General features: G+C 39.7%; 1 protein-coding gene across 2 annotated transcripts in view; it reads left to right on the top strand.

Moving 5' to 3' along the window:
- The first annotated feature begins 511 nt into the window (after positions 1-511).
- The window catches only part of NAV3 (neuron navigator 3), a 228,717-nt gene continuing 214,202 nt past the window's right edge, over positions 512-15,026 (top strand). For both annotated transcript variants that reach the window (XM_075274311.1, XM_075274312.1), the window contains exon 1: positions 512-1,082. In XM_075274311.1, the coding sequence (XP_075130412.1) occupies positions 840-1,082 (243 nt within the window). In that variant the 5' untranslated portion in view covers positions 512-839. The remainder of the gene's footprint in view (positions 1,083-15,026) is intronic.

Raw genomic sequence — 15,026 nt, 5'->3', positions numbered from 1 at the left:
TGTATAGTATACAGTAAGTGTGTGCCTTCTGGAGAAACCATGAGTCTCTGTGATTTATTACTTCTCAGTGTCAGTTTTTGTCATTTCCCACGTGTTGTCGGTATTTTTTTCTCTGATACCAAGGCTTTTGTGCCTACGTATGGATTGTCTTCGATCACACAATGAAACATGGCATTCATGAACCCTGCTTTCAAGGTGAGGTTGTTTGCAGGAAAAATAAAATTAGTTCTGAAAATGGAAGGAAACAACAGGAATTAGCAAACAGTTTTGCTGAGTGTGTTTCCGGCAGAGAAGCGTGTTTAACAGCTGCTTGTTTTGGCCACTTGCAATGTCCTGCCTTTTTTCTCTAAAGTGGAAACTGAATTGTGTTCGTGTCAGAAGGAATGCGGCTGCCCGTGTGCGCAGTCAGGAAGAGCTGAACTCTCACTGCTATTTTGACAGTTGCAGTAAGAAATCTCTTCATGCCTTCTCTTTCATTCTGGGAAAGCCCATACTTGAAATGCCTGTAAAGAGGTGGAGAATAAAGCTTAATCCCAGACACAGAGATCTGTGAACGTTACCTTCAAACGCCTCACGCCCCAAAGGAGTGTTAATGTTATACTGCAACCGACTGGCTGAGCAGATTCTGTGAGTGTAAGCTAAAAACCGTTTAAGATGAAGCAAATCCTAGACACATTATGAAAGTGTGTATGGTTTCTAATCCCTAGGAAAACACATGGCTGAGACTTTGCTTTGCTGTACTCTAGCAGCCGAGACGTACTGATTGAAGACTATGGTAGAAGAAGGCTCTACTAACGTGTTTTGATTTTGTCTGTAGAGCTAAAAGTCTTCTAGAAACTATGTCTGTGCTTGGTGTTTCGTCTAAGTTAAGACAGCCAGCTGTAGGATCAAAGCCAATACATACAGCCCTACCTATACCACATGTTGGCAAGACCATGTCACAGCAGTATCCATCAAGGTCCCTGGAGCTGATGAAGCCAGAGAAGTCATTGAATTCTTGTCAGCTCATGTTAAAGCCATCCTGTGATTTTGACGAGAAGAAAACTTTTCAAGGCAGCGTCAGAGAAGCTGAAGAGAGAAAGGTGAGTAAAATTTTCTATAAATCCTATCCTTTCTCCCTGGTCCAAAGGGAATATTGATTTGCTACCTCAATCTCTGCACTTCTCATTCATTCCTTCATTTGTCCTCTTGAAGGATGTTTTCGTCTTTGCTGCTTTATAGCCTTCTTTATTAGGAACATCCCATAGCTCATCGTGAGCGTATCCCTGCTGTGTTGTTTTAGGGGGTTATTGATTGACATGGGATGTCCTGCAATATTATATTTCTGACACTTCCAATAAAATCAGCATTTATTGCAATGCATCACATGAATTTATAATATGAGGGTTGGACGGAAATAGAAATGGCACTGCAGTGAATCGATATATAGAATTGGCGAAAATTTTATTACCAGTATATGACAGCATTAGTTATATTACAATGTGGCTACTGAATGTGGTAAAGAAAGTAGTGGTCGTTCTTACAGTGTAGCCTAATTCCATTCTTTATCTGTACTAACAGAGCAAGGCTGAAGGTTAACTGGTTAATTTTTTTGCATATGAACTCTAAATGAATACAATTATTTTCTTAACGAATAATACATGTGACTATTGAGAGGCCTGCCAGATATATAGTAATATTTTCTAGCTGGACATCAGGTTATCCTGATATTCTGGCACTTATTTCCGACATAGCTCTAACTCATCATTTTACATTTAAGATCAAACTCTGTTCCGTTTACTAAGGGTGAAGACACATGCAGTGGTCTCCAACCCCCAGAAACACGTGTTCAGTACCAAGTACCAACCAATAATCAATAAATTTGTCACCCTGTCAAGTGAAACTCCAGTGGCCCCGCCTGGCGTGCGGCCAGAGCCTCTGTGCGTGTCTTCACCCTCAAATAACCAATTAGGAGACTCTGTTTTATATGACTTCTCTTCCCTTACACATAGAGGGTTTTATAAGCATTCAATAACCTAGAATCTCTTATAATCTGGCACCTGTCAGGTTACAATAACCCAAAGAGAAAGGAATTGTGCTGTGCATTTACAAAACTGATGATAAAATGTATTGCACTTTCCTGTTTTTTTTTTTTTGCATATGTAGCTATTTTGTGGAAACTTGCATGGTCATCAGATGTGGGCATTTTGGAATGACTGCAAAAGTGGTAGATGAACGCAGTGATAAGTGGTATAGAAGAGAGTGTGGTGAACCACTGGGACATTATAGATAGTATCCGGTAATCTGAATCCAACACTATACCTGACATAAATTAGTATAGAAATCTTTGGCGTAATGACTTAGTGGTTAGCACTGTTCTTTAGTGGCACTAGGGGCCCTGGGTTCAAATCTTACCAAGGGCGTTATTTGCATGGAAATTTCTCCCTTTGTGTGCTTGGTTTCCTCTGGGTTCTTTGGTTTGCTTCTACTTTCCACATACATAATGATGGGTTAATTAACTTCTTATGAAATTGGGACTAGTGTGTGACTGTGTCTGAGAAGGGAATTAGATTGTGAGTGCAAGTGGGGACATGGACTGATGTGAATAGTGACTTACCAACATTTATATAGCCTAGATCATGACATTTAAACCCAATTATGGAAACATTTCCATACAGGAGGTTTTGGGTACAGTTTGCATAACTTTTGCAGTCAGCTGGATTGTACCAGCAATAATGAGATAAAATGCTCAAAATTACAAGACTGATACAGAATAATAAATAAAGTAGTACTACCACCTAACATGTGCAAGCGAAGGTGAGATGTCTTTAGCATACATTATGCTATTTTCCATTACCTATGCTTAAAGGGGTTGTCCAGTTAAAAAAAATTATATATATATTTTCATATCTGTTGTCAAGGAATACTATGGGGGATGGGTCATCTGTTCAGGATTTTCATCTCTTGTGAAATGTAGAGAGTGTCTGGACCTATCTTTTCATGCATTAACACAGACAACCTATGATTTGACTGGGCACTGTGCAATTCTTATGTTCCCCTGTGGTGGTGCTGCAGAGAAATATTATATTGTGGAAAAAAGTCAGTGTTAGACAGAGTTATCAGTATTCCCATACTGCCAAATCTTACCCTATAATAAATGGAGTACTAGATCATGTTTAAGGTTCCTGACCAACTCCATTATAACTAGTCTTACTGCTATTTTTGTATGGCCGGGGAAAAAAACTGAAGTCAATTGTATCAATGCCATATGCTGATACTAAATATTAGATACAGGATATAGAATGCCCAAACTAGATACATTTGTACCAAATGCCTAGCAGCAAGAACCATTTTTACCACTCACCGGTATGCACAATTCATTTTGTACCTGCATACATGAATAACTTATAGTAGCCATACGGTCAAAGGTGTCCCAGGTAACATATCTGAAATGTCATGCTTGTTTTATGTGGTATATAACAACAAATGAGGGTCTTAAGCAAGGGACAAAGACAAAGGAAAGCAATTGAAATGTGCACAATGCGAGGAATACTAAAGGTTTGTTTGTGCATATTGTGATGCAGGATAGCAAACTTTGTTATATAATGCCGTATAACTCATAGCTTTATATTGATGTAATACAGTGAAACCTGTTTGAGAAGATCATGCAAAATTGCGTTAAAAAATGGTCTCCTAGCGGGGTGGTCTTCTCAAATAAGATAAGATGGTTAATATGGAAAACTGTAAATCTATCACAGAAAATGTGGTCTAGGTAAGGAGATGACCTTCTCAAAAAGGTGGTATTAACAGACTACAGCTGTGGACTGAGGAATAAACCGACTACTGCTGTCTTAATGCTGTGTAAATAATTTGGTCAGTGACCAGCCTAAAATGTGGTGCTAGTGAGTGTACGCTACACAGTGTACTCTACACAGAATATCCACCCAAGATACTGGTGAGATTTTGGCCAGACATGATATGAGTCACATTATCATTTTTTTCCACACCCTCATGGAGCTTGTGTGACTTGGGATTCCCTCAGCACGGCTCATTTTTCTTATTTCCCAATCCATCTGGCTGCTGCGAAATGTTAAGTTGTAACTGCAGCAGAACATGCTTTTCCCAAATAGAACTTTAGCACACATTTAGAAAACTGCTATGCAATGAATAGCTATTGCACGTATTCTAATATAGTAGCCAGGGCATGTGTGGTGGTCATGGCTGGCAACGTGATATCACAGGGATCTTTTAAGGGCGATGTGTATTGATTCATAATCAGGATGCTCTTAAGATACAATAATATGGAGTTTTGCTATTCAGAAAGTGTCATAGTTTGATTTTATAATCTCCCAGACTGACTTCTCTGACTTAGGCTGAGTTCATGCAGAGTTTTTGGTCCGGATTTTGAGGCCAAATTCGCCTCAAAATCCTGACCAAAAAGATGACTCCAATTGAAATCAATGGGAGCTTGTCAATTCTTTTTTTCCGGCTCCCGGAAAAAAGAACGGACATGCTAATTCTTCAGGCGGAGTGCGCAACTGGATGCCGTTATACTGCACTGGCATCCAGTCGCAGCTACCCATTTTTTTGGGCTCGGAAACTGAGGCAGCCTCCGCCTCAGTTTCTGGATCAAAGAACCCTATGAGAGTCCGGCCTAAGGCTTCATACACACGGCCATGTGCATTGTCAGTGCGCTATCCAGGTTTGTTATGGCTAGCACACTGACTCATTATATTCTATGACTCCATACACTCAACTGTGTATAATCATGAATCTGTGTATGGGGCTATAAGCACAGGGCAAAACTCAGGACAGGTTTTATAGCTGTCTGTTTTGCAACCTAGGCTCACTGAAGAAAGTGAATGGTTTCATGGAGGCATGAGTGGCAAGCAGATCTATATGTGCCTTCTGCGCCATTGAACTACAGTACATGAACATGGGTATGTAGCATTAAGGTTAGCTCTATGTAAATGGATGGCCTACTGTTTGCATCAGTTTCCTTGAACGGGTTGTTGAAGTGAGGGCCAGATGAAGTGCACCGGTGCAAGAAACCGTCCTCCAGACGCTGCTGGTGCCTGTCTCCCACTGCTGTGTGTTATCTGCTGTGGAATAAACCTTTTAACATACGTGGTGAGTGCCCCTTCTTTCTTTCTTCTTTTATTGTTAAAATATGATGTCACAAGTCAGAGCCCAGGGGTATGCCTAGAATAAATTTGTCTACAGATCACTGCTGAAAGTTTCATTTTATATAGTATGCATGAAGTCCAGGTAGAATTTGTGGTGGAAGTAATATTCAGATAAAACGTCTTTTGTATAGTCCATAATATTTGTGCCGCCATAATAATTAATTAAATTGCATAGCAATATAACAAAAGAAATAAGGTTTCATGAAGGTCACAGAGTTGACAGTTGTGCTTGTATTGTGTACTTTTCCATTCCCAGTGCCAGTACATAGCTGTACTGTTATTGTTTTATGATGGTGTAAGATAGTTTGGCGCTGCCTGTGTACGTTGGGCTTTGTGATAGATTCTTTGTGAAGAAAAATACCCTTAGGTTATATGAGCAGGTAGCATGAGACACAGACTGTCACTAAATACAGCAGCATTCCTTACTTGACTGGACTGTCAGGATGTGATGTTTGAGGAAATATGACTCGAAACAATAGCCCATTGACATTTTGTAGGTTTATTAATTTATTTTATAACATTCATTTATACTTGAGCTGTAGATTATTCTGAGCGTGTGAAAGGTTACAGATGAATTACGGATGAATTAATAAAAAAAAAGGATAAAATTATAGCAAATAGGAATTGCCCCTATTTTACATGGGGATGGTCTATAATAAACTGGGTGATGTTGGCAGGAAACAATAGGGACTAGGGAGGTTTACAGTCTGCACACAAAAGGGAAGAGACCACATAGTGTATATCCAAGTGAGCCCTGAATTATGATATGGACTTTTGCCAACCAAGACATAAGAGGCTGTTATTTGCTTCTCCCACAACTTAACTCTCTTTTAGCCCATAGTAGATGTATGGTCTGCCTATTTAATAGTGCTGGGCAATTCATCTCAAAATAACCGAAACCGAATGTCAACCCGGATAAACGAAGTCATATCGTGCATGTCAGTGATTATTCATATCGCTATTGATATTCATGAGGTTCCACCTCTGAATCATAACTGCTATCAAGAGTCTCTTCAGACCCCAGAGTATAATTAATGAAGGACTAGAAGGGTGATCAAACTTTAAAAAAAAACAGTGTTACTTACCTCTCATGGGTCCCGGCGCTTTTCCCTGTTCTCTTTGAGTCTTTTGCTGATGTCCGGGACCGCTGAGGCTGGTAATTAGGCCTCAGTAGTCACTTGGGTCATGCAGTGGTGTGATGCTTGTGTCTATACGTCACCACGCCACGTGATCACTGAGGCCCAACCACAGGCCAAAGAGAGCAGGGTGTTGTGCCGGTCTTCTTCTAAATTATACTCTAGAATCTAAAGAGACATCAGAAAACAATAACCGTTTTGGTTCAGACACATTGGGTCTGTACAAAACCGAGTATAAGGTCGCCCAACACATACTCCTACTTTAAAAGGGGCATGAATTTAATAGGAGTGTGACCTAAATAATCACCATTAATCATAATCAAGGTAAAATGCCCGATTCATCACCAGCCTTAAATGACCTGTATGCTGCTAGTTAAAGGTGTGTTCCAATTCCTATTTTTTTTTAACCTGCAGAGGCTTAAATTAACAAACACTGGGATCCAGTGGAAAGTCTCCATTTGGGCCCCCGGTCTTTGTTGATATTTGAACACTTCTGGCTGTATTGTACAAGCACAGGGCAGAGGTCAGGAACACCTAGAACCTGAACTAAGACTCTCCACAGGAACTCTGGCTATATGAAGAGTTGACTATACAGTGTTTATTTTAAGTCTCTGCAGGGGTTAAAATAAGAACTGGCTGGGACATTACTTTAATCCAGAAGTCATGAGGAAATAACATTATTGTATATTAAGTATTATTCTGTAATTATATTATTGAATTACTCCTGTTTGGGAAGGAAGTGTTTCTGGGTATAGAGCATATAAGGAAATGACCGATCATGGAACTTCCAATATTCATGTGCATAGTGATCTTTATGGAGTCAAAGGTGACTTTGTTGTATAAATGTTATGTCCTTTGCAGCAGAAAAAAACTTACTTCTGCATTGCTCTACTGTGTCCTCAGTCTGGAATAAATATGCATTGTAATAAGTCTCTGGGCCAACTTTAACTTCCCAGAAATGTTCCTTTTCTTGTTCCTTCTTGCCATCTGAATATTTTAAAAGCTTTACTATATAGTGATGTAGTGTACTGTCTATATATGCCTATGGTATGCCTCTCTCTGCTACTTACATTTTTGTCCCATTATATGTAAACATTGTGCTATTCTAGAAAGGGTAGGGATAGACAGAGATTTATGTAAGGTGATCATTCTCATGGTTAAAGCTATAGGAAAGGGATAAAAGAGTAATCTCTCTTTTTAGTACTGTCACTATATAAACACACTTTGTTGTGCAGCTATTGAAATCTACCTGGAATTTGTGCTAGGTGGTGAGCAGTAAGGAATGCTTGTCATATATAACGTATTAAAATGGCTTTATTGTTTGGCTCTTACAGGCATTTCCTGCATAGAATATCATTGGTGGGCAAGTCGTGGTACTGTATATATGCAAGATTTATATACAGTTTATTTCTTTTGATTCCCCCTCCCCCATAACCTTGTTTTTAATATATAGGGCTTAGTGGAATTTATGCAGTGAATGCATTAATATTGTGTGATATCCTCCAAGGAAATTGTGATGATACACTATTAGATTGTCACCAAACATTTATTTAGCTACATTCCTAGCATGCATGGGGTGACAACTACTTATCTTTTTAGCCCTGTCTACTGTGCTATTGTCACTGAATTTCCTGCGCCAATTGCACATCACCCTATGAAGGGCTCTCCTAGGTTGACGTCTCTGCTCTAAGGTCATGATATTTAATTCATCCTGAAACCTTTATAAATAAAATCTAAAATCGTGTTTAGTTGTTATTTTTTGTTTGTGCACGTTTTCATTTCCTTTGTCATAAATGCATATGAGCAAATACAACTGACTGTCAAAGGACATCCACAGACTACAGAAGAACAGGAAATCATCTCATTGCTCATAAGTGACTTATTCAAAGGAATATGTGGAATTGCATGTGTTTATGTGTATTACAGACATAACAATAGGATTTCCTGACAAACAGTCATGTCGGTTACATTTCATAACAGCATAAAGGAGATATTCCATTGTGGAATTATGTGATACAGGCTGATTCATCTATTAAATTATTATCTATGTTAGCTGTGGAATTGTTTTAGCACATAACCCTAGGGGTCTGGAATCTTGTAATAAATACAGTCCTTGGTAACACTGATCGAATATCACTGACTGGCATTCTGTGGATTAGAACTTGCCAGTATACACAGAAATGATTAGAATACCTACAGTAAATGGGAAATAAAATGGCATGTATTTAATGTGGATTTCACCTTGGATTTACCGTAGACTTGGTCACAAAAGAGTAGGTGAAATTTTCAGCACATAAAGAATAAGTGTGCATCAGAATACAGAATGCTCTTAAATCAATTTTCTTTTTTTTTTTAATCATATTTTTGTGAATGTTGCTTTTTTTTCTAACCCCCATTACCTGCATTGTACGGTATTTAGTTGCATACTATGTATTATGGCCTAAATATACTTGTACATGTACTATAAATATGATAACTCAAGCACATCGGCCCACTGTTCCCAAGATGCCTGCCCCACAATTCTAGTAAAAAGTGCATCTTCTTTTTCTGGTACAAATCAGTTTAAGCAATTTTACACAAAATCAGAGCTTTAAAAAGCACCAGATTTACTTCTGATTTACTCTGTGGCATAAAGTAATTGACCGAGGTTCAACAACTAAAAATTGGGTCATAAAGAGGAGCAACCTCTAACTTGATGCAAGCTAGTCCATGTTGACACCATTAGACAGTGTTTGTAACTGTGGGCCAAAGTCTTTAGCTGAGGTCTTAGACCTTTAGGCCTCTTGCAGACAACCATGGTGGAGATCAGTGTGCTATCCGTGTTTTTCCCAGATAGTACACTAACCCATTCATTTCTATGGACTCATACACATGAACAATAATTACAAGGTCACTTATACGGACCGACAGTTCGGGACGCAAAATATAGAACAGTTCCTATTCTTATCCTATTTTGTGGCCCTGCTTCCATGTCTCCTATTCTTTTAATGAAAGGGCCATGGAAGCACGGGTGGCACACAGGTGACATCAGCGTTTCTCCCATGCGATGCCCGAGACTTGCTCTCAGTATCTATGCAATACTGTCCTTTGTACATCTGAAGAAGAAACCAGCTTCTGGTTTCAAAACGCGTTGTGTGTGAGGTAAGCGCGGATCCTTTTATCCATTTGATACTTCTGTAGAAGTTGGTTGGATAGGTCCTTTTCTGTATAGTACCATGCATACGTGTTTTCACAGTTAAGATCTGCCAGCTACTAGCCATTTTGTCTATGAAATGATATTTGAGTGCTGTGATCATTTCACAGCGATTAAAGGTGATTATATGTTGAACAATACTTTGTGGAATCGCTTTAAAAGGGTAATGCACAAGGTGCCGCACGGTGCTCTCTCTTGTGTTTTCTTGCCCGAGACTTTAACTCATAGCAGGCGGTAAGCACAGATGACCATGGCTGTAGTCAGTGTGCTATCTGTGTATTTCACGGATAGCACACTGACCCTTTCTTTTCTATGGGTCCGTACACATGACCATGAATTTCACGGTCCCCTTTGCGGGCCAACAGTCCAGGCCGCAAAAATAGAACAGGTCCTATTTCTGTCCAGTTTTGCAGCCCGTGCTTCCGTGGCTCCTATTCATTTAATGAGAGGAACTGTGGAAGCACAGCCAGTGCAGGGGTGGCACACTGGGAACATCCCCGAGTGCCATCTATGCTTTTAATTCACGGCAGCCCGGTCTTCTGCAATCGGTCTAAGACTTATCTTGCTTCCATTTGCCATGACAGAAAGTTACTGACTGCTACTTTTGTTGGACACAATATTTCACATGGTATTTATTTCTCATTCCAGTAGTAGACTAAAAAGTATCTGGTATCAGAGACTATATGTATATTTGTGCATCATATAGTCCTGACTGTAATGTATATCCTATATAAATTTATATGTTTTCTTCAAAGTAGTTGAAACAAACAAAAAAGGGAAGTGTGGTTTACTAGTTACTGTAAGGTGAAAGTAGCTAGCTTCTCCTCTCTTCTGAAAAGGAAAATACTATTGCTGCCAGCCCCAAACCAAACCACATGAATAATAAAGATAAGATAACAAATGTAACAGTTTAATTGAAAAGACAAGGTATACAGTAGCTTGAGACGTTTTTGTTGAAATCTCAGGAAATACACTTGAACATAAAATACAACCTGATGAAAGTAACATTATAAAATACATAAAGCAACCATTGTTCTCTTGTGTTCCTTATAAACGGGGCAAACTGGATTTGTCACAGCACCAAGCTTTAACAATCTGTCAGCTGTATGAAATCTATCAACAGCTAAAGCTTGTTTTTATCATCTATTCTTTCTTCTTTCTACTATGTCCGGTATTGCATCTATTATTTGTAAGGATCCTCAACACTTCCAGAAACTCACACCCACAGGTGTTTATTTGTACAGCAACTTGATGAAAACTTGACTGTTTCTGTTTTTTATCAGATGTCTTAACATTTGGTATATACACACTCCTATGTAAGGATTATGGGTGAAATTCTTTTTGTTTACCGTGGTAACTGATCTTCAATCTTATCCTGTTGGAGTCATATTGGAAGATCTGTTTTTGGACTGAATTGACAGTCTTAGCATCACTTTATCTACTGTAGTTTTGATACATAAGGTTTTTTGCCAGGAAAATAATTGGGTGTCCTTAACAGGGGTTCTTCAGGACCACAAAACTGATGACTTGTCCTTCTATACCATAGATCAGATTGGTGTGGGTCTGTGTGTTGGCACCTTGGCCAGTCAGATGTTACAAAAGCTGTAATGCTCACTGTTTCCCTTTATTATTTGACAGACACAGCTCCATATATTATATACTGGCTGTGTCTGATGTTACAGCTTGGAGTAGCTCAGTCCCATTCAATTGAGCTCAGCTGAGCTGTTACGGCAGACACAGCCACTACAAAAAGTTGCTTGTTAAACACTAAAGAGAACACCAGCTTTCTGGAATGCCATGGTTTCTTCAATAGACTGATCATGAAAGGTGCTGAAAAACAGAGCTCCAAGATCTGATAATGATGGCCTCTCCTAGGGATAGGGCATCCATTGTACAGTTTCCTATTAAGGAGATAGTTTGGTTTACAAAATCTATTTTCAAAAAACCTTTTTGGGGTGTTTTGAGTTAGTAAAGGGGGATCCCTCATTATAACCCTAGAAATTAGTGCATAATGGAGAGGGGCAACAAAGAGCATCCTTTCTCTGGGTGGCAGAGCATGTCTAGACATTATATAGATCATCCATTAGAATGAAATGTGCAATGCTTCATCCTTTGCGGTGGCACTATAAGATAATGCAATACTTCCTGCCAGGTTCCCTCACAGGCAACATCTCATAATAGGGGGTCTCAATGTCGGGAAAAATAGTCTCCAACATAAAGTGAATGACCAAAGTATAGAACTCTTTAAAGGGAGTTTTTTACTAGCTTAATTTTTGCTTTTCAAAAATTGACTTTCAAATACATGTTGCATGTCTTGGACTGTCTAAAGGTACGATGGTGCTCAGCCCCTACAATGCACTGTGGCTAGTTTGAGAAGTCCAGTGTACTGGTAATATACTCATATTAATTTAAAGGGGTTTTGTGGATTATGATATGGGTGACTTATCCTTAGGACAGACCATTAACATTAGACTGATAAAGTCTGACACCTGGAAGCCCCACCATTGAAAAGCTTACAATGCTTGGGTGAGCTCTAGAGATGAGCGAGTAGTATTCAATCGAGTAGATATTCGATCGAATACTACGGTATTCGAAAAATTCGTACCGATCAAATACTACTCGCTATTCGCAGTAAATATTCGATTCAGAACCAGCGTTGATTGGCCGAATGCTATACAGTGTATAGCATTCAGCAAATCAACACTGGTTCTGCAGGGGGCTCGTCCTTGCTAGTCAGGAAGCTGGCAGCTTGCTGTTACGAGGGAGCTTACTTTTTCTCATAGGAATGCATTGACCAGCGTTGATTGGCCAGTGAACAGCATTCGTCCAAACAACGCTGGTTCTGCCGGAGGCTTGTCTGTGAGGAGGCGGAGTCTAAGATCGGACCACAGCAGCCTCCATTGTGGTCCGATCTTAGACTCCACCTCGTCACAGACGAGCCTCCGGCAGAACCAGCATTGATTGGCCAAATGCTGTACACTAGCCAATCAACGCTGGTCAATGCATTCCTATGAGAAAAAGTGAGCTCCCTAGTAACAGCAAGCTGCCAGCTCTCCCGATTAGCAAGGACGAGCCTGCTGCAGAACCAGCATTGATTTGCCGCAGGCTCGTCTTTGCTGGTCGGGAGAGCTGGCAGCTTGCGGTTACGAGGGAGCTTACTTTTTATTAGCGCAACTGCAAGCTCTGTGCAGTTAAAGCACATGGACCCCATAGACTATAATGGGGTCCGTGCACTTTAACTGCACAGCACTCCTCCTAAACACTCTCCTCCTGCTATTCGTGAACTTGGTGACTCTCCTTTAGTCGAATAGTGGTTTCCCCTGAAAGGAGCATTTTTTTTCCCATAGACTATAATGAGATTTGATATTCGATCTAGTAGTTGAATATTGAGGCTCTACTCGAAACGAATATCGAATCTCGAATATTTCACTACTCGCTCATCTCTAGTGAGCTCCACTTCCTCTTCTCACGTCAATGAGACCATTCAGTGGTCACATGGCCACGCTGAGCGGGCAGTACCTTTCAAGTAATAATACCAAGCACAAAGGTGTCGGACCCCTTCTATTGTAGTAGTGTTGCCGTTTCCTAAGGACAGCTGATCAATATCATAGTTCCTCAGAACTCCTTTAAGGCACATGGTTAATTAAAAATCTGCTGAGAGCGGAGGTAACTGGTTGTCCTTTGTCACTACTCACTACCACTAAAGCATTTCCAATACATGAATAGTTGTGAAGCATTATAGGATTGAAATGTGTTTAGTTCCCATTGTACTTAGTTGTAATGATTTTTACTGCCTGGGATAACATTCTACTTATCTAATGGTAAGTGTCTTTGAATATACAGGAAGTTTTCCAGGAGAGAATTTCCAGAGATGTTGCCTCCTGTTCACTATACTAGAGACAGATTGAGAAATCCCTGTTATCTCACAACTAAGTGTTTTTTTCCATCAGAAAACACAACTGTAAAAGACTGAATTATATATACCATTAGAAGTTGTAATAAGGCCATGACAATAAACACAGATTAACTCTTTACTGCACACAGTTTTCTGCGAAGTGCAAATTTAGCCTGTTTTTCAAGAAGTCTTGAAATAGTCAGATTTATCTCTAAAGTGTGTGGCATTATATTTCTCACCTCCAGTCTTTATAGAATGGTGTATGTGGTTAGCCAACAAATTATACTATATTTGTCAAATTATGTTGCTAAGTTAATTTAGCTTTTTGAAAGTATATATAACAATGCATTGCGGTGGCCATGACAATTGCTTGGACCATGATCATAGAAATATTAAGGATTACGAACAAAGCCCTATTACCCCAGCAGTGAAATTATTAAACTGAAACTTCTTATAGTCCTCCATCTGCACATGAGGAACAAAGCAGGGAAAATGCTTTGTGCTTTTATTACATTCATTTTTGGAATGCTTGTGTCCTGAAATTGGCCTAGGGCTGCATGTGCCAGGTCCATGGTAAAACAGCACGGATGGCATGTGGATGACATCAGTGAAGGATATATCTCCTTCGTTGAACCCAGGCCATAAAACAGACAAATATGGGACCTGTCCTGAAGTTTGCCCTGGACTTCGTAGTGTGTAAGTGGTCGAAGAAAATAATAGGCCAGTATATGGTAACATATGGTAAAGCCAGTATATGGAACACATGGTAAAGTGGGTAGCATGTGATTTCTTAAGATGCTGCTCATTTCATACTATACAAGGCAGTAATAAACAAGTATCCACTGCTAAATTATTTGTGACAAAGTTAAAGTAGAGAATGGTTACTTGTCTCTTTGAGTACTTCCATGTAGTCCTCAACTTTATAACTTGGCCTCTAATATGATACTGTTTGGCAGTAACAGTTAATTGGTTCAATGGTGTATTTGAGAAATACAAGTACAAGATAAGAAATACTGTCTGAATAACATTAATTTGACTCTGCCTTTGAGAACTGCTGCTATATCTCGGTAGTTGATAGAGAAAATCCCAAATAAAGCGTTTTCGGTATACAACAGATTGCATAATATGAGATGGCACGTTGTTTAACATGAATTATTTTTATGTAGGAAGTGTTGACAGAAGTAAAGCAGCAGTTATGCCATAAGTGTGCTCTGGGTGAATACACTTTCTGCAAATGTAATTTATCATACTTGCTTCACTACACTGAAAAAAACCTTGCTGCGTTTCCTCCGCTATTACTTACTAATTTGACCCTGAGCCTGCTTGGGTTCACTGGCACAACCAGTTCTAACCCTTGACATTTTTTCTCAGCTTTGTAGCATTGAAACCATTGCAGTGAGCAAAGTTTGACAGCTGTGACTATAGATAGGTGAGGAAAGCTATCACCCACCTTTGTCTTTATGTAAGTGACCACCAACATCGAAGATTTACTTATGTCAGGTTTAGGCAGGGGCGTAACTACCATAAAGGCAGTGGAGGCGGCTGCCACCGGGCCCGGGCCATTAGGGGGCCCGGTGACAGCCGCTACCGCTGCGTTTTTTTTAAAAAAATTGGCCATTACGGGCCCTATTTACTTG

This window comes from Leptodactylus fuscus, chromosome 5 (assembly GCF_031893055.1).
Source record: "Leptodactylus fuscus isolate aLepFus1 chromosome 5, aLepFus1.hap2, whole genome shotgun sequence".
In the NCBI taxonomy this organism is placed as follows: Eukaryota; Metazoa; Chordata; class Amphibia; order Anura; family Leptodactylidae; genus Leptodactylus; species Leptodactylus fuscus.
Note: the sequence above shows the minus strand (reverse complement) of the source record. Positions and strands in the feature narration are given on the sequence as shown.